At 43.1% G+C, this 22,443-nt stretch overlaps 3 protein-coding genes across 3 annotated transcripts in view; 2 read left to right on the top strand and 1 right to left on the bottom strand.

The window, feature by feature from the left end:
- The first annotated feature begins 554 nt into the window (after positions 1-554).
- On the top strand, positions 555-2,562 carry LOC104941054 (DEP domain-containing protein 5-like). Its single transcript, XM_010766094.1, has 2 exons — positions 555-654; positions 747-2,562. Exons 1-2 carry the CDS (start codon positions 558-560, stop codon positions 1,052-1,054), a joined length of 405 nt encoding a protein of 134 aa, XP_010764396.1. The 5' UTR covers positions 555-557; the 3' UTR covers positions 1,055-2,562.
- A 2,994-nt stretch (positions 2,563-5,556) lies between these two features.
- Positions 5,557-8,361, bottom strand: c18h3orf33 (c18h3orf33 homolog (H. sapiens)). The gene is made up of 5 exons (XM_010766105.1): positions 8,143-8,361; positions 7,689-7,748; positions 7,387-7,546; positions 6,278-6,438; positions 5,557-6,158 (listed from the first exon to the last, which is right to left on the bottom strand). The coding sequence occupies exons 1-5, from the start codon at positions 8,290-8,292 to the stop codon at positions 5,901-5,903; spliced, it is 789 nt and encodes a 262-aa protein (XP_010764407.1). The 5' UTR covers positions 8,293-8,361; the 3' UTR covers positions 5,557-5,900.
- Positions 8,362-8,985: 624 nt separating this feature from the next.
- The window catches only part of LOC104941230 (mediator of RNA polymerase II transcription subunit 13-like), a 22,343-nt gene continuing 8,885 nt past the window's right edge, over positions 8,986-22,443 (top strand). The window contains exons 1-20 of the mRNA XM_010766299.1: positions 8,986-9,837; positions 10,624-10,858; positions 11,928-12,096; positions 14,499-14,644; positions 14,762-14,959; positions 15,144-15,338; positions 15,445-15,601; positions 15,697-15,804; positions 15,885-16,589; positions 16,680-16,896; positions 17,475-17,502; positions 17,615-17,736; positions 17,902-17,992; positions 18,085-18,281; positions 18,375-18,574; positions 19,203-20,092; positions 20,215-20,382; positions 20,491-20,714; positions 20,839-21,034; positions 21,128-21,554. Coding sequence (XP_010764601.1) covers positions 9,772-9,837; positions 10,624-10,858; positions 11,928-12,096; positions 14,499-14,644; positions 14,762-14,959; positions 15,144-15,338; positions 15,445-15,601; positions 15,697-15,804; positions 15,885-16,589; positions 16,680-16,896; positions 17,475-17,502; positions 17,615-17,736; positions 17,902-17,992; positions 18,085-18,281; positions 18,375-18,574; positions 19,203-20,092; positions 20,215-20,382; positions 20,491-20,714; positions 20,839-21,034; positions 21,128-21,554 — 4,739 coding nt within the window. The 5' untranslated portion in view covers positions 8,986-9,771. The remainder of the gene's footprint in view (positions 9,838-10,623; positions 10,859-11,927; positions 12,097-14,498; positions 14,645-14,761; positions 14,960-15,143; positions 15,339-15,444; positions 15,602-15,696; positions 15,805-15,884; positions 16,590-16,679; positions 16,897-17,474; positions 17,503-17,614; positions 17,737-17,901; positions 17,993-18,084; positions 18,282-18,374; positions 18,575-19,202; positions 20,093-20,214; positions 20,383-20,490; positions 20,715-20,838; positions 21,035-21,127; positions 21,555-22,443) is intronic.

Here is a 22,443-nt window from a genome sequence, read left to right as displayed (position 1 = left end):
GAAACGGCAGGCACCGGCTAATTACACCGCAGCCTTGCCGATAACCGGAACCCGGAAACAGGACGACTTTAATAAAGAGATACTTGCCTGTTTAGTCTCTCAGCCGGGAAGACACATCGTTAGCCTAGCGGAATCCGCAATTTGCCGAACATCCCTGGCGAAAAACACCGGTCTGTCAGCGTAATATGTTCAGCCGTTTATGACCAATCGCAGCCCTTAGAGGACAAAACCGAGACTCCAACACAACGGTTACAGGGCTACCAACGAAGAGCAACCGGCTATGTTATTTCCAAAGGTAATAATAGAAACATTTCTGATGGTGATGTGGGCTGGTATAGGCGGGGCTGCCCTACGTCACCCCAGATCACATATTACTTTGTTGATATTAAATACTCGACCTGTGCATGTGCGAGATGGATAACATTGAGTGTTAAGCACTGCCTCTGGCGTTAAATAGGAATGAAATATAACTTTTGTTTAAGGAAATGTTGTGTTACTTTTCTCTGCATGTGCTCATCTGTGAATGAATGTTCCTGTGTTTTTGCTTTGTGTAGAAAATGCTGGATGAAGGCGTTGTGTCCCACGCTTCTGGAGATGCCATGCGCAGCTTCGTCTACGGATTCTATTTCTACAGGATTGTTGGAGAGAAGGATGGTGAGTGGATTTCAAATGCTCTCTCTGCTTTCATCTCAGTATACAGTTCTGCACATACTTGTATACTTGTGTCATAACGCTGTCCTCTGCAGGCTCCGTCTCCCAGCCGCCCCCCAACCCCGCTGGAGGCTGGTCGGCTGCCGCCCTGGAAGACTTTGCCCTGTTCCAGAGGAAGTGGTTCGAGGTGGCCTTCGTGCTGGAGGAGTGGCGGCCCTGTGACCTCCCCCCCTTCTTGCTGCCCTGGCTGCCCAGCCGGCCGGCCTCCTACGCAAGTAGGCACAGCTCCTTCAGCCGCAGCTTTGGAGGACGCAGCCAGGCCGCCGCACTGCTAGGTACACCCAGCCCAACCCCCCCCCCCACACTGCAGAGCAGCCTCAGTCTGCTCCTGCATCCAATCTGAGGCAGATCAGCTCACTTCAGTGAGCTGGGTCCAGTGTTCACGACACACAGCGCAGAGGGGGCACTTGGTCAGGGGGTGTCATACAAACGTTAAATATAAACAGAAATCCAGAAAGCCTGTTCTGCTGCCGAGTATTTCTATGAACATTATATCAGAACAGATCCACCTCCACATGCAGCAGGAGGTTATAGAGCCCCTTCAAGTGAAGCCTCAAGCCTCCAAACACCATCCATCCTCATCGACCTGCTGCTCTCTGCTTTTGGTTAAGTAGTCAAAAAGCCAAACTACAGTTATTAAGTGGCAATATACAATCAGAATAGGAACACCTTTATTCGTCCCACAGAGGAAATATACACTGTTACAGCAAAAGTGAAGAGGAAAAGCTTTAAACAAAGTACCCATCCAGGGGGATAACAATATTTGTAAATTTGAAATGAAAATAAGTGTAGCTATGATGAGCAGTTAATTTACATATCCACCACTCTCCATTTCAAATGTATTTTTACATGTACACAACAACTAGTTATGTCTGGTTAGATTGGATTAGAAATATTGTATTGATTCCAAAATGTCCCAAATTGGAAATGCTGTTTTGAGTCCTGTTTGCTGCCCTTGCTGTTATACCTTTATTTCCCTCGAGTCCTAAACAAGAAATATGCTGCCTTAGTCCATCAAAGTTATCTCAAATTACAAATGTTAAAGTTCAAAGACAATAATGGAGGAAAGAAAAATAATAGAGTGGGTTTTTCTATTTAAATCCTCTCAATAAACACATATAAATTCTTAGTATAAAAACGATTTTATAAACCAAAAATACTGAGCAGCACATTTACGGAACCACCCCTCTCCATTCCGTGTTTACGAAAAATTCATAATTTTCCAAAAACGCAGTGGGATTCCTCCCATGGCCACAGAACTGCTTCCATGTAACGTATCCTGACATCATCATCATCTTCATGTGTGTGTGTGGACACTGGACTCCTCTCTCAGACAGTGATGTAGATCTGCTGGTTTGTTCTCACTAGTGCATGACGAGTGTCTGTAGCTGTAGTTTGATCCGTCATGAAGTGGCTACATCACAATGATTCCACCACCCAATCAGAGCATGCTGTGGTGTTAGTGGCTGTGGTTCAGTAGTGCTGTGGTGTGTGAGTCCTCACCTGTCGCTCTGCAGCAGAAAGCTCTGTCACAGTAACACGGCACGCTGTGACAGAGCTCCAGCTTCTGCTCCATTCTTCTCTCCCTTTCAGAGCTTTATTTTCATTCTGCACGCAGCATATTTACATCTTTAAAGCGTCAACTCTGCAAGATAAATGCTTTCTCAGTTTGTTATCTTACACCTTGGACTGGTTTCCTGGAATAGTCCTAATAAGATGCTGACATCATTCATTTGAGCAGGGCTGTCAAACTCATTTTAGTCCAGGGGCCAGATAGATCGACCGACAGACAGACAGACACACAGACAGACACACAGACACACAGACAGACACACAGACAGACAGACACACAGACACACAGACACACAGACAGACACACAGAGACAGACACACACACACACACACACACAGACAAACACACAGCACGCACGCACACACACACACACACACACACACACACACACACACACACACACACAGATTGAAAAGCTATGTCTTAAGTTGATTATTTGTTTATTGTGACAGCAGGTAAAATAAAATATTAGCATTCGGATAAAGTTAAATTAAAAGCTGCAAACAGCGCAAAATAAAACCTATGAGTTTGGACCTGAGGCCTTTATTTCAGTACAAATTTACAAATAAGCTTCACCAACACTGCCTGACAAAGACTCTCCTTGTATGTTGACAACTGTTTGTATTGTTTATCAGGCATGACAAAATATGGAGTTACCTTTAGGTTTCAAAAGGGTGCATTTGTGAGAGTGTCACACCAGATTCCTGTCTCTTTAAATCTCTTTGTCTTTCACAGCCAGGCAGCTACACACAACCACTCAAATCAAATAAAAAAATCCCCAAGGACCCTGCTCTCGGACGGGGGAGTGCCCCATCTCTTTCTCTCTGAGGATGGCTACTGGCTGAGAGTAATAAAGGCCTTTGTTATGCTGCCCTGCTGCAAATCTCTGTTGTTAAAACTCAATGGGAAGGAGCATGACAATGTAAAACACATGCAGCAGAAAATATTTTATCAATCACCCAGATTAAGCATTGATTCTAGTAGAAACACAAGCCAAATAACATGACAATTGTGTATACCGAATCAGGTTAGGCAATTTGTGGATGTCAAATTGATCAAAGAATAGAAAAAGTGTTTTAAACCTGATTACAACTGGAGTGGTACAATATAGATAATGATTGAAAAGTCTTAAGTTTCTTTATTACAGAGTCTGTGTGTCCAGGCCATTTACAGGCACACGTGTTTCGGTGCAAAACTGCTTGGATACTGCATACATACAGTATCCAACCAACAGTACATTTAAAGTGACAGCTAACTGTATGCAAATTGCCATAGTAAGAAAAGTGGAGTTAAGTTCCAAAAAACAGGCTTTTTAAATGAGAAAATGAACCTTCTGAGTTATCACGTGCTATTTTTTTAAGAATCACATCAAGCATCATAGGCTTACTTACTTGTGTCACTCCAGTTTCAGATTCTGAAACCACGTTGTCAGCTTCTTCATAAAATCTTGCCACTTTCCCCAGAACAGTAGTCCATCAAGCTCTGGAATTCCATGGCACAGGTGTAATATACATCAGAGTTAGTCCCAGCAGCGTGGTTTCCAAAGGAGAAAATGTCCCAACAACTTCACTGGTTTGGGCAAGTATACCCACCACTACATCAAGCACGGTGTCTTTTCAAAAGACTAGTGTGGGGGACAAGTGGATTAAGGAAAAACCTGGAGTGGATTTCGGAGTGGACTACATTTACAAAGAAGACAAGAGAAATGGATTAGTCATTAATTCCGATCTTCCATTCAACACAAGGAACAAAAAGCGGAACAGCATGACTCAATTATTTTATATGAGAAATAAACACATTCTGATTCTGTATTACCCTACCAGTGTGACAATAACTATACATTTTAGTTACATTAAATGTTGATGATAATATACTATTTGTCATTGTATTTATTTTGTTGATGACTGTAACAGTTCTCATTTTCCACAGTAGTATAATTTGAAAATGACGAGGAAGCAAGTTGTCTTAAATTCTCTTATGAAGTTAAAACCGTTTTCAATTTGTTTTTTTTTAATAATCTTCATCCTGCTCCTTCGGGTTTATTAACTTTAAGATTACATTTGGAAAAATTGTGGAGTTATATTAATTATACAGTATGGCAGGTGACTATGCAAAACATCAATGCCCTTATGTAACATTCAAATACTGACCAATAATTGCACTCAACGTTCCTACCTGCATTATTAATGAATCATAATTTGAGGTTAAACAAGAAAATGCAGCCACATAATACACACACATGTTCAGGAACATACATTTTTCTTGTTAACTCCAGCTTCAAAAAGTTTGCTCTGCCTTCCCCCTGTTGTCTTTCTCAGCCATGGTTTCCCTCCCACTCCTCCCTCAGTGACAGTTCAAAGTCTGGCAGCAACAGCCATCCGCCTGAAATGCACCTTACAATTTAAACCAGGCCACCAATCACAAGCCTCATGGGCCGTAACAGTCTCTAGTAACATTTGCACAACAAAAGAGAGCTGATTCATCAACCCCCCCTCCACTCTTCTCTCCCTTTCCCTTCCCCTGTGACTCCTCCTCTACTGCCTTTGTGTTCGGACCCGAAATCCCCTTCTGCCCCAGCGACCCACCTCCCCTGCACTAATCTCCTTGAGCCCATTGGGTTGACTGCTTCAGTGCCACTTCTCACTGCACAGAGACCCCCAAAGGACACACATCAGTCTGGCTTAATTTGAAGGCCCTTTTCCTCCTCCTCCTCAGCCGTGCATGGACGAAGCATGGACCGCACCACAGCACATGGAAGCACAAGGTGTAAATTTAGCAGTGGCCTTGTTCTGCAAAAGATAATGACAATCACATGAGGCTAATCCTGGACACACAGGACGTTTTCTTTTGGTGCTTATGTTTTAGGACTCAAGAGATAATATACAGTGAAAATCAATGGATTCAATTAATTTATTAATTAGTTTTTTCTCCCACATTTCTGCAATGATGCCATTATAAATTAAGGGCAGGTTCCAGGCTTAGTCTCATTTCTGTTCTATTTCAGTGCCCAGCTCCTCACATTACAGCTAAAAGGACCCTCTTTGTAGGTACTTAAAGACCCCCTCATACACACAACATGTAAGGCTCCCATGGGGTTTGAGGGAGCGGCCAATAGAGTTTGGCCTTTTCTTCGCTTTGTATTTCACATATAGTGTTTCTATAGCAACAGTAAGAGGGTACCAGTGGACCCCCCTCTCCATTTTGAACACCATCAACATACCCCGCCCCCGCCGTGTGATTAGTGGGGTGTCCAACACACACCAACAGAAGGATATGCTTGGCTGTGTTTTAATGGGGTAAGTGAAAGCAAAGGGATTCATGTCTGCGTATGAGATATAGTTTTACAATCATTTCAAATGTCTAAAGATTGAAATACAGCAACAACAAACCACACACCTTTGCAACAGGTGTAATGAAAAAAATGAGTTTTCTTTTTCAAAGCATTCATTGGCATATTTGTCTCACATGACAAATCAGAGATGGATGGCACATAACCTGGTGAGCCTTTTTAGATATATCAGGGGGCAAAACAAGGGATACAGTAGAAAAAAGAACTGTAAGTTGTCTCGTTTTGATCAAGATGTTTTGTCTTGGAATGGCAAAGTCACTTGGTGTATCAAGTCCTCTTAAAAATCCTCCTCATCAGTCTGAATAAAGCATTGTCCCTGACCGCCTTGGAGGCTCTCTCCCATAGGCTGTCCTCCTTCCACAGTCCCCACCCTTTCCTCTCAGCTTTGACCTCTGCCCTGTGCAGCCGTTTGAGGAGACGCCAGTAGAGGCGAGAGTCGGGCCGGACCCCAACCACGGGTGCACTGCGAGCCAGACCCAGCCGAAGGACCTCTTCGTTCACACAATAGCTAAACATCGACCCCTCCTGGAAAGATAAGGAAAGCACATCCTGCAATATCAGTTTGACATCATGTATACAAATATGATTTTGGTTGTGAGACTGATAATCCCCCTTCCCTTTATCCTAGTGATGAGATGCCTCACCCTGCTTTGAGACACCAAACAGTGAAGCCTGTCATCCTCTCGACTGATGAGTTTTAGCCAGACTGTTTGTGCAGGAGCCAGGTTCTTCTGCAGCCATTCCCTGCCCTCTGGAGTCAACTCCACTCCTGCAAGATGCACCAGCATTGGGGACGTGCACACACCTAAGAGCACATCAAACAACCATTTACCATACGTGTTATAGTAAAGCGTATAGGTTATAGCTGACCATGTAGTAATGCACAATGTTAGTTACTGAATATTGTTTTAGTTAGATTTTTTGTTTAATATTTGTGCCAATATGATACCGACGTTTTGGTACCAATACATCCACATATCAAATACCACAATGTTTTTTTTATTTTTTATTAAAGAGACTTACATTACAAAAGCCATATTTTTTGGAAACACAGGCAGATGTACAATAACTTTGCATAAATAAAGTCTAACATTGGAAAGATCAATAACTTACGAATCAAGACTATTGACCAGATTCTCCTTGTACCAAAAACAGTTTTGAAGCATTGAAATTCAATATGAAGCCCTTTTGGGATTGACTGAGACTTTATATAAAAAAACAGCAATCTCAGCCACATGTTTAAAATAAACACAAGTAAACTATCTTTAACAGACACAGTACAACACAATGGGTCTAACCAGTTTTAATTGGTCTGAGGTCGATTGGGACAAAGGTAATATGTGAGCAATTTGACAATCTGTTCATGTGAGTTCTTCACACTAAAGTTGCTGATGGAGCATGCTTTATAAAGCATAAGCTGCTTGATGTAATTGCTCAGTGAATTCCATAATTTGATAATACTGGTAACAAGCTTACCTGTCACTATGACTCATGAAAGGATAATCAATTGCAAACAGCTTGACAAAGTAAAAATGCCACAAAGACATTTTTGGTTATAACTATACAAAGGTGTACAGGTCTGCAGTAAATTGTTTAGCTGTTGAACAAACAGGAGAATAATACATGTGCTGATTGGACCATTTAAATGTGTACAAGTCATGTAAGTTATACTTGTGTAAGTACCCATATAAGTGTGTGTGTGTGTGTGTGTGTGTGTGTGTGTGTGTGTGTCTCAGAGGATACCCTGCATTACCTTGTTTTCTTGAAAGTATCCCAGAGAGCACTGGCAGATATATTGGAACATGTTCCACTTTAAGTCCTCTCTCTGTGATTGAATGAACTTTCCCACGGAGGCTGACGTTCCTCTCAATGAAACGGGCTGGGATCTCAGACACAGCATGAAATGTGGTGATCTGAAGAAGTGGAAGTGGAAAAAGACAGCTGAGTGGCCATGTCCGATTACTCATTTGGGTAACATTTCTGAAAGTGCATTTCATTAACATCCTTAAAGGCCAATATTATATGATACAATGTGTGCCGCCGTTACCCTCTTACCAGTTTGATACTCCGTCCTATTACTATAACGCCAACAACAGCCAGTCCAGTGCTTATGTTCTGAAAAGAGAATAGAGAGGAAGAGAGGGTTGCAGTTGACAGATACCATAAATCCAGCAGAGCATGTGGATAATGACAATGAGAAGAGACATTAGTGACACAGGGGCATGACCGGAAACCCACTGGGGACACCCGGTGAAGCCCAGCAGGATATCTGTGTTGTGACAACGTGGTAGTTTTTAAGGAGTTGTTCCTGAATTGTAAAAAAAAAATTGAAGAACAGATTTCTGAATCGCATTTATATATGTTTTTTCCCTCCTCTTTTACCAATACGTTAGAACTACCGCCACGGAAACGTAGTTGCAGGTGGCTCACGTGCATTAGGACGATAACATTGCAGGTCCATGCCTGTGTATCACCAGTCATTTGTAGGTTGCAAAACGGAGAATCCTACCCGCACAAGGGTCAAATGATCGTCTGCAAACTTGGATATTGAAGACACGATGTTGTTGGACGACTGGTGTCCTTGATATCTTTGTTGTCTAACAGTCATTTCCTCGTCTTCTCTGGAAGTCTCCGGCATGTTGACATTTATTCGATGCATCCGGCGCACCGCCTTTATGGGTGGGACGTACAGGGGTATTGCTTGTGTGAAGTCTCCGCCCTGTGGTTTGGTTGGGATACGACAGGATGAGATCTCTTTATATGTCCATATACGTCTAAGTTAATTAATATGTTTTAAAATAAAACCAACTCAAATGTTCCTTAAAGTGCACTTTGCACTCAAAATGTCAACGTTATTAGCTGTGGAAAGCTCATTTTAGCACAGTAGTATAGCGGCGGGAAAAAAGTAGTTGTTGCTCTTTGAAGCTGAGATTCATTTGATCACCCTAGTAACCTAATAAATACCTCTGTGATCAGTAATGTCCCCATCTTTGTCTGCAAAAATTGACATAGACAACTTCATACTGCAGAATAAATCAATGCACAAACCAAAACGCCAGACAGACATTATAATTTCCCCCTAATATTCAAATATAATATTTCATATTATGTGCAAAAAAACACCCCAATAACTTACTGTATAAATATCTCAGTTTCTTATAACAGTCACATGCGGCAGATGTTGCATGTGAAACATGTTAAGTAACAGACATCATTGAGGAGTGACCACTGACTGTATGACAGATGCACTGGAGCTCTCATCTTGTAAACTGTGAAGTCATGGAGCTACTTGAAGACGGATGACGCCCCCATTACCACAAATTGGCCAATAGGAGTTGAGAGGCAGAGTTGTCCTCCTGGCCGCCATTAAAGAATTCAATCCATGAACTGAAATAATGGAAATCTGCAGGACCCATGGATCAGGCAGAGAAAAGTAGCCGATGAGTAGTATCGCCAATTTAGCATTTCGTTTGTTTTAAGAGTAGTTTTACTATGACGGAGCCCTGTGATGGTTTTAGCGAAAAGGAGGGCGGTGTAGCTAATTGTTTTATTTAGCTAGCAAGCTAGCGTTGGAGCTCTGGTATGTTAGCTTTTGTGCTAGCAGGCTAGGAGAGATCAGGGGGAGGGGAGAGTTCCTTTGCTTTGAAATTGTTTCAGATCAGCTAGCTAGCGTTAGCATTAGCACACCGGGAACTAAGCTTTTGGGGTGAAGTTTTTTAGTTTTCGAGCTCGTATTTTTTATTGCGCATCTAACTTTTCTGGTATTTGATTTGTCGTTTGTCTGTTCTGGTCATGTTTACGTTGACTATTCAATAAGGTAATGTAGTAGCAAGATTGCGGCTAACCAGATCAGACAATACATTTCAAATAGGATTGATGAACCGAATAGCTAGAAGCTTACAGTTGACGTTGGGTGCCTGTCTAACGTTAGCTTAGCTACCGGGCTAGTGGTGGCTAGCGCCGGTTAGAAGTTGTCTGGTTGACTAGCGGCAGCTAGCTGTAGCTAGCAAGTTGGTCAGCGCTTAAACGGTATAATTACAACGGAACACCGCTTCCACAGCAAGTTACCTACATCGGCTATTGCCCCAGACGGTGATTGAGACAATGGACCTTTACGTTACAACCACGCAGTGAAAGGATGAGTTCGTGCTTTGTACCAAACGGGGCCAGTTTGGAGGACTGCCACTCCAATCTCTTCTGCCTGGTAAGTCTCTGCTATATGCGCTAGCTAGCGTTAGCTATGATACTGAGAGGCCAGAAAGCCATTTTGGCTAATCAGGCAACAAGCTTTGTAACGTCAGTTGCAGACTGGCTTTAAGGCATCGGGCCTGCAAAATACACATCATGATCTAGATAACTTTCATGATAAAGACAGCACACACTGCAGAGCAAGTACACTGAAGACTTTTCCCTGAAAATGGCATAGTTGCATGTTTACACTGCATTGGTTACAGACATACCCAACTAGCATTAACGTTATGATGGTAACAGGTCAAGCCAACTGGCGAATTATTTTAACATTTCAAAACATTTTACATTTCATAAATTACAATGACAATGTTGTATTAAACAATATTAATATTGGAGGTAAAATCACATAGTAACTGTTAATAAATTAGACAAACTAATCAGATATGATACTGACATGCAGTGGTGCGTCACTTGTTGTTAATAACAGTTGAGTAAATTACCTCATGACAGTTATGTTTTTAGGCATGATTGTGGTCTCAGATGTACAAAGTATTGCAAAACTTTCCAAGATGTCAGCAAGTCTCAGTTTTCAACTTTTTTTTCATTCAAAGTGATTTTCTGAATGACAGCTGTCTTCAGCTTCACATCACTGTGTGTGTTTATGGGAAAAAACACTGTGTTCATGGGAAGAAACACACATACACACTTACAGAGTCATAAAGCCAACAACAGATGATTGACCTCCTGTTGTGCAGCTATGTTGTGCTTCATTCTGACAATGTTATTCTCTTTTTTCTAGGCTGATTTGACTGGAATAAAATGGCGGCGATTTGTATGGCAAGGACCCACCTCATCGCCCATCCTTTTCCCTGTGACCGAGGAAGACCCTATATTGTGTAGTTTCAGCCGATGCCTGTCTGCAGATGTGCTGAGTGTGTGGAGAAGGCACCACACCCCGGGTCGCAGGGAGCTCTGGCTTTTCTGGTGGGGGGATGACCCCAGTTTTGCCGAGCTTATCCATAATGAGCTCTCAAGTAAGTACATGCAACACCTCCATGTCTATCAGAATTGGATACACTATAATACATCTAATTCTTCAGTGTAAATAGCAACAGTATCAACACATCTTCCCCAAGTTATATGCATGTTCTCATAGAATCCAAGCAGTTTGTTAAGTGCTCTAGAATTGGCCTCATTATGTTATTTAGAAAATAATAATACAGAGTGTAGTGGTTGAAATTATTAAAAGATACAGTCTAGAGCTGCAGGCAACATTTGTCCATATTAAAAGCTCTGTTCATGTTTTAAACATGTTAAGGGTTTGATGACGATGATAACAATTCTGAACTGTGGCAATTAATTAAAATGCAATTTTAAAGATCTGAGGTCTGATAATAATAAGTTGTGAGAATCCATTGGCTCTCAGCCACGGATGTACAGTATCATGTAAACAAGGTTTGTTCATCACTCACCTGACTCAGTCTTGATTTTGGACCAAGGGTTCTTTGCATCTTTCTTTAATAATATATCTCTCAAACAATTCCCTTTTTTTAAGGGCTGCTCCACTGACCAGATTCTCTGTCTCCTGTCTCAAGGAGGGTCAAGTGCTAGTTGAAAACAACACAGAGACAAGAGAGAGCCACCTTTTCACAAATCTTAGATAAATGCAAAGTCATTCCGCAGGTTTAATTTCGAGTTATATGGCTTTTAATAAAGCACAAGTGACTACAGCAGGATTCAAACACATATCCACTTGCAGATACATTTTTGAGCTTTTCACAATAATGCTGTTTCTAGTGTAATTGTTTGTTTCGTTTCACATAAGTCACCAATGTTATCACCTAAGTGGCTTACTAATTCTATTTTGGATCATGTTATTGTATAATTATCAATAAGATGAATGTTGAAATCAAATGTTTTCATATTCTCAAACAGGTCACTTTAGGTATTATGCAATTAGTTGTTTACAAACATTACAAAGTCCCCTTATACGGGTCAACCCATTTATTTGATCACAGTTATCATGAGACAGTTTTTTTTATCAGGAAGAAGTGATATATTTTTCTTTCAAGTAACTGATTTCTTGTATCTGCAATGTCTCAGGTGAAGAGGATGGTGAGTGGGAGAGTGGCCTGTCCTACGAGTGTAGAACGCTTCTTTTCAAAGCCATCCACAACCTGTTGGAGCGGTGTCTCATGAACCGTGGCTTTGTTCGCATCGGCAAGTGGTTTGTTAAGCCATACCAAAAGGAGGAGAAGACCATTAATAAAAGGTATGTCCTGTTTCCAAGTAATAATACATTACATTTATAAAGCGCTTTTCCTGGTGCTCAAAGTGCTTACAAGCAAGTAGCAGTCAACAAAGTTATACGACATGCCATAAATTGTCTAATTAAAGCAGACACTTAACCGATTGTCGGGTAGCAAGTTATAGCAGTTGTGCGTTTTGTTTGAATCTCTACCTCTACCTGTTGTATTGGTTCAACATCAGGGTGGAGCTGGAATCTTATCGATGGCTGTGGTTTTCTAGTTTTAACAGAAATACTATCCTCACTCACTGATTTACTAATCATGACAGGTTTTACTTTTGTCATTGTAAATGCTGCTATTAATGAATCCCCAACATTACCAACAGATGTTTCACAAAATCATTTTCCACTAAAAAGAAGGGGGAGTTGTGTTGCCCAATTAGTTGGGAATGTTTTAATATGAACATGTTAACACTTTTTTTTAGTCAAAAAAGTCGGAATACCTATTCAGAAGTTGAAAAAGTGCCACTTACCCATTTGGCAATGGTCTTGTCTACCTACATCATAACTGTCATACTTGCATGTCAAGGGAGTTTGTTTATAACACACAAGCAACATCGCTGAAGATAAATATGGCAGTAGAGCAGGATTTCATGATTTGAGCTTGTGCTGAATGACTGAACATTAGTCAGCTTTTGGTATCAGAGACTGGTTTAAGATTTGCATCATGTGGGGGTTGTGCTTATAAAGAGGTGGACTAACTGTGCAGCATGATACATTAGTTGGGAAAAGGGTTTGAAGCCTGCATGCAAAATACTATGCGTGTTCATGAAAATATTAAAGACGGATGCCTATGAATGTTAAGCAAATGTGTGCTGCAAAGCATTCTGGGAAGCCCCATTGGAGGAGATGTCTTGCGATGCTTCCATAACAGTTCCTGCCTTAAGACAGCCTTTAATTGTCAAAATCCCCTTTTGGGAATCAGCTTTGATGTGGTTTTTGCAGCTGTATTGTTCCAACTATGCTGTTATAATTAGATAGCACTTTAAGGTAATGAGACATCATTTTACTATAAGAAAGATAGCTTGAACAAATACACACAAGGCTTTCCTTAAGTAGTGTATCCACGTCACTAAACTGACTGCTTATCTGCTGTTCTGATTTCGCTTCTCTTTGTTGTTGTACTCTGAGGTCAGTTGTAACTCGTGTTAATGAAGCATTTGCAAGTACATACATGTCGCCTGCAATACAGAACATTTAGATTCTTATAATTCTACAGATGTAACAATGTGGTTGTGTATGACAGGATTATAACTATTTTCTTATTACATTATCAGCGTGACACATCCACCTAGTTTTTCATCGAAGTAATAGTTATCCAGCTGGCAGCTTAAGTTCTATTACATTTTAATGCCCACACCTTCACTTTCCCCGCTGCACAGTAAAGCATGTCTGTGTTGTTGTTGAAATACATGCCTGAGGTGAACCAGCAGCAGCAGCACATAAGTAGCTGGTTCAGAGTAGGGTTCCCTGAGTGGAGTTCCCTGACAAGCTAATTTGAGCCTCTGCTTTTTGGCTGTGTTGATCCAGGCTGACTTGTGTTTGATGCACAGTTCTTTGGCTCAGTTCCCTCTGGCAGCTTTGTATCTACTGTATGACAGTTGTAGTGGATATATAACAGCGGTGTTGGTTTAGAACAGGGCTCACTGTTGTTTAACTTGTTTTTCTACAAACATATTTCAACAAGTGTGCGTTGAGACGGCAGCGCAGCACCTCTAACAGAAGAGTCTGGCAGCCTCGCTGTCGCCGGCCCTCTCTGGCTGGCGAACAGGGCAGTCTTTGGAAAATGCTGAGTGTGCACAGTGGTTTTACAGCAACCATGTCAACAACTATTTTAGTGCATTTAGCCGCCTGACCCACCAGTAGTAGTTTGAAAATACATGTTAATATTGTTTTAACATCTCAGGACTATAATAATCTCCCATGATTATTTTTGACTTGTATTTTTTCATGTGCATTGCAAGAAGGTTTAATTAACGTTAGCTGGGTTAAAGCAGAGTGTGCTATGTGCACAATCTTATTAGCAGGCCTATATGTTTCCCATCTAATATCTGTAGAAGCAACAGTTGACACCTGTAAGCATGATATGAAATGTCAAGTCAATAATGCAAGGACTGTTTTTGTGTTTTCACCTCATCCCAACCATTTTAATTAATTGTTCCCCCTTTCATCACTCATTCCCAATGATTGATGGAAAGCACATTGATAACCTCAATAGCCTTCAGGGGTTTATATTAGCATCTTTGTGCTAACTGCAATCTGAAACGTTAGTCACGTGTTTATTTTTCCTACCTAATTATGTTGTTATGCTTGGGGATGAATATCTAATTACAAAAAACCCTTTTTATCTTTGACCCACCCTGCAGCGAGCACCTGTCTTGTGCATTCACATTTTTCGTGCACGGCGACAGCAACGTGTGCACGAGTGTGGAGATCGCTCAACATCAGCCTCTTCAGCGGCTGAATGAGGAGCATCTCAGCCTCGCACAGCAGAACAACAGCCCTCTGCAAGGTAGAAAATCCCCAGCTGTGCACGGAGTTAAAAAGTGGTTTTCGCTTTTTTTTAATACATTTTTGTTGGGGTTTATTACTGAACTTCCATACGTATTGTGACTCCTCTGCCCTGCAGTCATCCTTAGCCCATACGGCTTGAATGGGACCCTCACCGGTCAGGCTTTCAAGATGTCAGACCACCCCACTCAGAAGCTCATAGAGGAGTGGAGGCAGTTCTATCCCATCAGCCCAAATCCCAAGGACGTCCAGGAAGATAAGATGGAGGATACAGACTGGGAGGATGACTCTCTGGCGGCTGTGGAGGTCCTCGTCGGTAAGACACCAAAATGTTAAAAAAAAATCTTTGTGGTTGTTGTGCAGAACTTTATGTCTAAACTTGTCAATTAACCGGCTGTGGAATCAATCGCAATGTTGCAACAAATGTAAACAAATCATTTCCGAATGCGGTCAGAATTATTTATTTTTTTAAGTAAATGGTGGTGTTTCTTTGGTTGCAGCGGGAGTTAGGATGGTGTACCCTTCCTGCCTGGTGCTTCTCCCCCTGTCGGACCTTCCTGCTGTGGTCCTGCAGGGCTCAGTGAACACCTCAGGAAGCCTGTGTGGTGCTCAGCAGGGCCACGCTGCTCACAGAGACCCTGCCATGTCCTCTGTCACTCTGACTCCTCCAACATCACCAGAGGAGGCTCAGACTGGTGAGACTTAAGGCTGAATATGGACTAGAAAGCCTTCATTGGTCTTTTTGTTCTGAGAGATTCAGCATAATAACAGTATTGTTTTTAAATCTTTCTTCCCTCATAGATTACCAGCCTGCTCAGAGGTGGCTGAAGTTGTCCTCTGCGTCGGATGGCTACAGCTCTAACAACACTCTTCATGGGGGTAAAATCCCTCGCAGGCTGGCCAGCCAGATGGTGGAGTCTGTATGGCAGGAATATAACATAAACCGTACAGGGAACAAGTACGTGCAGTGCCATTTCTTCCTCAAAAGTATTCAAAGTATTGCCTCCATGGTGACTGGTGACTGATAAATATCAATCTGCCCTTTTTCAATAGGAGGAAGTTTACCACTTTAACCAATGGGACCTGTGAGGAGGAGTCGGACAAAACTGGTCTTTGGGATTTTGTGGAGTGTACTCACAGGCCTCATTGCAATTGCTTACGGTATGTTGAATTGAAAAAAGTGACATATTTTAATAATCAAAGGAAAGTGTCTTATACTCATTGTCTTTCTCTTTATACAGACATAAGAATCAGAAGCAGCGATCCAGCAGCACCTCAGGACACCCGCCTTCATCCGGCCAGCCTGCCCAGCCGGCCCTCAAGCACAAGCTGGGCGAGAAGCTGGAAAAGGGGGATAAGCAGCAGAAGAGGCCGCAGACGCCTTTTCACCACCGCAACTCTGTGAGCGAGGAGCAGACCATGGAGCCGCAGAACCAGAGGCTTTGTTTGAGATCACAGGACGACGGCTCGTATCCCAGTCTGCACCACGTGGATACCGTGTCCTCCAAAGCCCCTACGCTGCACACACACCCTGCAGACCTCAACGGATCTCCGCCTCCCCCTCCTCTTAGCCCACACCCCTGCGATCACGCAGAAGGTGACATGACTCCCGGCGGCATGAAGAACTCTTCCACGCCCATTCATCAAACGTTCTATCCGCCATCGGTGGAGCCCTGTCTGCTTCCTCAGAAGGGCTTGGAGGAGGACCCTCGGCTGGAGAACATGCCTATGCCTTTCCCCCAATCCTACAATGAAACATTGGAACCTACTGTCTTTGTGGGTTCAGCCATTAACCCCAATGAAGACTCCACCCACAACCCCTGGAAGTATTTCAACCTGCCCAGGAAGAAGGCATCAAACTTCCTGACGCCCCTGTTACCTGTGGACAAAATACGAGATGATTCTGGGGGAGGAGGAGGAACAGAAAACGTAATCTCCGTCACAGAGTAAGTGCTGAAATACTCCGCCTCAGCTGCATGTTCAATTTAAACCACATGCCTGTATCAGTCTTGGCAACTCAATTTATTTCCTCTCAGGTTGATGTCGGGGTCCACGCATACCCTGAAGGTGTCCCAGGAGCTGGTCAGGGCCTACGCCCAGCGGAGAAACAGCCATTATGCCTCCGCATCAGGTGACAGAGAACACGGTGACGATTCAGACCCTTACGCCTTTGTAGAGGGAGACGAGGAGTTCAGCTTTACAGAGAAGAAGGACAAGTCTGGCTCAGAAAGGGATGGCAGCAAGAAAAACAAGGTGGGTTCACGGGTGGGCTGGATGAATCGACTGCCTTGTATTCTATGTATCCTGCTTCGGTTACCCCCCAAAATACGGCCTGGTACCTTTTTGTGTGTGTTAGTGTTTTTAAGTTTGTATCACTGAGTATCAACAATTGTCAGGTACAAAAAGTTGCCATCAAATGCCTGTCAGACTTTAGTGTTGTTTATCTGTTATAATCAGTCTGCCAGTTTCAGAAAATGTATCTTCAGTTATTATATAGTTGTTTGTTCTAAGAAAGCTCTTAACCTATTAGAAGCATTTGACTTCTTTTGGTAACTGGAACAGGAAGTTATTAAAGGTGTTTTTTTAAAAAGCCCCATCAGTTTTATTTGTATTTGTTCACCAGTGTTGAAAGTATTTCCAAACTATCCCAGCTCTGCCGGTATTCCTTTATTTGTGTAGATGCAGAGTATATCTGTAAGCGAACTATGTGTTATGCAATGATCCTGTATGCAAATAACAATGGCGGTGGTTTCCCTGATTATCTACTGTACAATATGTCATAGTCTTCCTACAATATTACAAAAACTAATCTTTGTATTTCTTTAATCCAGGGGGACGAGGACAATGGATCAGCAGACGGTGAGAATCCCCTTTCTTTGTTCGTTTGGCCCATAGGTTTGACGTTTTATTAAATGTAATGTTTGGAGTCTGGTTATTCAAGGTCTCCTTTCCAATTTGTTTTGCGGTGCAGATGGTCAGGGTGCATCGGGCAGTAAACCTACCGCCTCCACCAGCCTTATCCACGAGAACGACTTGGCCGTGTCATACAGCGACCTGGATAAAATCTTCAATTCAGATGAAGATGAGCTAGTGGTAAGGGCAGCACAACAATTTCAGTTGAAATTTACGAGATTTTCTTAATCTTCAGTTTTTTTATTTGCTTGAAAACGTTTGTTTATTAGGGACTTTTAAGCCCATTCAAAGATTTGATATGAAATGTTTTGAGTATAGAGTTTTTTTTTTTCCCTGTCTGCACAGCCTGGCTCCAAAAGAGCTGGAGTTGGTTCGGAGGACAAGTTTGGCTGTAAAGACAGTAAAGGAGCCACGTTGGATCCTCTGTCTTGCATAAGTAAGGAGACTTTGTTTCAATTCATCATTGTGCATTGTAACCTTTTTTTTTTTTACACGTATAGAAGAAGTAATAACGTATTATTTCCCCAGGCTCAGCAGACCTGCACCAGATGTTTCCCACCCCGCCCTCCCTGGAGCAGCAGGGTTACTCTCCCATGAACTCCGGGGGCAAGGACAGCCTGGAAGGAGGAGCGGGCCTCACCCTGTTGGACGGCAGCCAGCTCAACAACCACTTCAAGATGGAGGTGGAGGAGGGATATTGCAGCCCAAAGCCATCGGAAATAAAGGTATGACACGAAGCACACCTGCCAAGTACGAAATGAGTGGAACGTCTACCTACATCAGTGAATCTCACCCTTTTTTACCCTTTTTTCTTTCAGGACTTCTCCTTTGTATACAAGCCAGAGACGTGTCAGTTGTTAATCGGCTGTTCCATGTACGCACCATTGAAGATGCTACCAAGCCAGTGTCTGTTGCCTATCAAACTGCCAGAAGACTGTGTGTACACGCCCAGTTGGACCATGGGCAAAATGGAATTGATACCCCCAGTGACGAATGTCAATCTCCTCACCAAAGACAGGTCAGTGCTGTTTCAGAAAAAGTGAGGAAGGGGGCTGTTTGGGATGAGCCCCGTTACAAAACTTGTATCGGGCACCACTTTATAGTCTATGGCAGATTTTCTTTATGTTCATTACTTATACTTTGAACCAGAATGTATTAATATATCCTTTAACAGTCACTAATAATTGAAACTTGTGGCTTAATCATATAATGGTGTGGGAAATGTATTTGAGCCAGATGCAAATTAAAGTATGTGTAATAAATAAACTGTAAAAAAAAAACGAACATTTTTGTTCATTGTCGAGCTTTTAAAAAAAAAAAAAAAAGTAGTTTTGACATGAATTTATCCAAAAACTATTTTAATAGCCAGATGTTTTGAATGAAATTCATTTTAATATTATTATTTTTTTGCAAAGTTGATTTGTTTGTGATTCTGAAAATATTTAAAACAATATTTGGAAGAATGTCTGTGGATGTAATTTTATGTAATGTTATGGTTATCGACCATTATGCATAATACTGATGGAGATTTTAGAATGGGTTTTTAAAAAATAATAATAAAATCGAGAAACAACTTTTTTTGTATAAACAAAAAACATGTTGTAACCACAAAACTAACTTTAGTTTTCTGCTTGTCTCGGTACCAGTAACGTCCCAAGTGTGGAGCCAGACTACAGTCAGACCTACACCCCCCAGACCCACACCCCCTTCATGTCCAGCAGTGCCCCCCCGAGCAACAGCGGCACCGGCATCCTGCCCTCCCCAGCCACGCCGCGCTTCTCCGTGCCTACGCCTCGCACCCCACGCACTCCACGCACTCCCCGCGGCCCGTCGAGTGTCCAGGGCTCCCTTAAGTACGACAACTCTGACCTTTACTCCCCCGCCTCTACTGCCTCCACCTGTCGACCTGTCAGCTCTGTTGAGCCGGCCACCGTACCTTCCATCCCCGAGGCTCACAGTCTCTACGTCACCCTCATTTTGTCCGAGTCAGTCATGAACCTCTTCAAGGACTGTAACTTTGACAGTTGCTGCGTGTGTGTCTGCAACATGAACATCAGAGGAGCAGATGTAGGGGTGTACCTCAAGGACAATGGCGAGGCCCAGTACCCCTGCACTTGTGGCTTCAGTGCTGTCACAAATCGGCGCTTTGGCCAGTCGGCCGGGCTGTTTCTGGAGGACGAGCTGGACGTGGTGGTGCGCGGCTCGGACGCAAGTCGGGACACTGAGCGGTGTTTCGAAGAGCTGCGAGCTTCCACGGCTCACAAAGCTGGCAGCCTGACAGAGAAGCCTCCGGATGAGCTAATCCTGCTGCTGCAGGACCAGTGCACCAACCCTTTTGCCCCCATGGCAGGCGTAGAATACACCAAGCAGAGCTCAGCACCCAGTTCATTTCTGAGGGTGGAAGAGAGAGACTGTTATAATGACTGCTACATGGCACTGGAGCACGGCAGGCAGTTCATGGACAATATGTCAGGGGGAAAAGTAGATGAAGCACTAGTGAAGAGCACCTGTCTTCATCACTGGCCAAAATGCAAATGTATGTATTCTTTTTGTGTCAATTTCTTCTAACAACAAGCTTATTTTCCCCCGTTTGTTTTTTTATTCCTAAACACAAACATGATGAAGTTAAAACATTTTTTGTCTTTGTTATTTTTGCAGCAGCAGACATGAGCAAGCTATTCTCTCAGGACGTCCTGCGGGTGTTGTTGTCCCTGCAGCCTGTGCTGCAGGACACCATTCAGAAGAAGAGGAGTGTGCGCTCCTGGGGCGTTCAGGGACCGCTCACTTGGCAACAGTTCCACAAGATGGCTGGGAGGGGATCATATGGTATGTGGAAATGTTTTTACCTAAACACTCTAATCTCTTAACAAAAATAGAGATCTGATATCGAATATTGTATTTGTTGAAATAACATTTGATGTCTTTTTGCTACAGGTACCGATGAGTCTCCTGAGCCTCTGCCCATCCCCACTTTCTTGGTCGGTTATGAGTATGATTTTGTGGTGCTGTCTCCTTTCGGCTTGCCATACTGGGAGAAGCTTCTTCTGGATCCTTTTGGTTCCCAGAGAGATGTGGGATATGTTGTCATCTGCCCAGAGAATGAGGCTCTACTCCGCGGCGCAAAGACCTTCTTCAAAGATCTGAGTGCTATGTATGAGGTACGCACCTGACGGGATGAAACTCATCCTTCTTGTACGGACATGCCCACAAAAACAGTTACATGTTCTTGTGAAGTGATTCATACAGTTCCATTTTGCTCATTCACTCCCTTTTTGTCGACAGGCATGCCAGCTTGGGCAACACAGGCCCATCTGTAAGAGTCACCCAGAGGGCGTATTGAAGGTCGGCGCCACAGAAGGCAGGAGCATGACGGAGCAGCCCCTTAGTGACTGGTTCCTTAAGATGGCTGCCAGAGACGGAAACAATGAAGCCTTTAATCGGCTCAAACTCTTTGCTCAAGTGTGCCGCTATGATCTAGGTAACATCTTTACTCATTCATCTTAAATCCCAGTTGAAAAGGTAGCATGGTTTGCAGAAATGACAGCTAATCATTTTGGTGTTTACCTTTCAGCTCCATACCTGTCAGAGCAGTCTTTGGATAGCTCCCTACTGTCTCAGCGCAGCCCTGTTGTGGCCTCTCCCTTGTCCCAGACCCCCAGCTCTTCCAGCACCACCTCAGGACCCCAGAGCACCAACACTACCAGCGCCAGCATCAGCTCTGCCCCGGTCAACAGCACCCCTCCCTCTGCCTCCTCAGGCCCACAGACAATTGGGGGGATGCCCTCAGCCAAGCCAAGCTCTTACACGCCGTTTGGAACGTCAGGCCTGCAGGGCAGCTCGTCTCAGAACGGACCGCAGTCAAACCAACAGGGGGCGGGGGGGCTGGCAGAAAACGGACCCTCAGCCAACCAGCCTCAAGTGCACGTCGAGGCGCCAGAGAGGTATGTTACCACAATGAGGGCCAATTTAGCATCTAGACAGAGAGATGCATTTTTGTTGTGACCAATGGCTTTTAAGTTTTTTGGAAGTTATTTTTGGCTACTCTGAAGCTGCTTCCTGGTGGCAGTAGCTGGAAGGAAGTATGACGTTTAGTTTATTGTTTTTACTGTATAACTAGAAAGGTCTGAGGGGTGCCAGTGATTTGGGGTGCATACCTGATGATTCTTTATTGCTTTACGTTGTGAGGAAGTTGTACCCGGATGCAATGTTGCATATATAATTATAATGTCATTTCTTGAAATGGCCCGTTTCAGTTTGTATTAATTTAAGATGTAAGAGACATTGTAGTATACACTTTACAGGGTGTCCGCGGGGTCTTAAAAAGTATTAAAAGTTGATAAATCAATTTAGCGAAAATTAAGGCTTTTAAAAAGTATTAAAAAGTATTAAACGGCATTTTCCAAGGTATTAAGAAGTCCCACAGCAACGACAACATGAAACACCCTTTAATTTACTGAAACGACATGTCGGGAAACCCCTCAAGGCGGCCCCCATCGCGCGCCGTAAAATGCTGCTTCTTATTTTTAAGTTTCGTTGCCTTGCTCCGCTCTGTGGGGGGGGAGGTCCCAAGGTGGGTAGACCAGCATACGCCACGCTCTGGGGGTCCAACGGCTCCGTGTGTAAGCCCTATATGATCATTTTCTGATTACGATTAAATAGCCCGCCTCCCTCTCCCCACGTCTCCTGCTGCTGCTGGGCTGTCAGAAGAGGGGGAGGAAAAGAGAGGCAGGCACCGTTTATTAAACATTATTATACAGAGAACAGAGTCGTTATCAATTTGTTTTAAAGCTCAATAAATAACAAAGAAGACCTCTGATAGTTTGTACAAGGCCAATTGCCGATTTCATTTAGAACGGAGGAGAGGCCAAAGTTTAACCTCAAATCTTC

Source organism: Notothenia coriiceps, unplaced genomic scaffold, assembly GCF_000735185.1.
Source record: "Notothenia coriiceps isolate Sejong01 unplaced genomic scaffold, NC01 NC01_scaffold00000307, whole genome shotgun sequence".
Taxonomy (NCBI): Eukaryota; Metazoa; Chordata; class Actinopteri; order Perciformes; family Nototheniidae; genus Notothenia; species Notothenia coriiceps.
The sequence above is the reverse complement of the archived record's forward strand: the minus strand, read 5'-3'. Positions and strand labels throughout refer to the sequence as shown.

Excerpts from the sequence above, each read along its gene's own strand:
- LOC104941054 (XM_010766094.1), top strand. The coding sequence starts at position 558 with ATGCTGGATGAAGGCGTTGTGTCCCACGCTTCTGGAGATGCCATGCGC. Across the intron at positions 655-746 it reads GATTGTTGGAGAGAAGGATG|GCTCCGTCTCCCAGCCGCCC; the intron begins GTGAGTGGATTT and ends TGTCCTCTGCAG.
- c18h3orf33 (XM_010766105.1), bottom strand. The coding sequence starts at position 8,292 with ATGCATCGAATAAATGTCAACATGCCGGAGACTTCCAGAGAAGACGAG. Across the intron at positions 7,749-8,142 it reads ATCATTTGACCCTTGTGCGG|AACATAAGCACTGGACTGGC; the intron begins GTAGGATTCTCC and ends TTCTCTTTTCAG. Across the intron at positions 6,159-6,277 it reads GTTTGGTGTCTCAAAGCAGG|GAGGGGTCGATGTTTAGCTA; the intron begins GTGAGGCATCTC and ends TTATCTTTCCAG.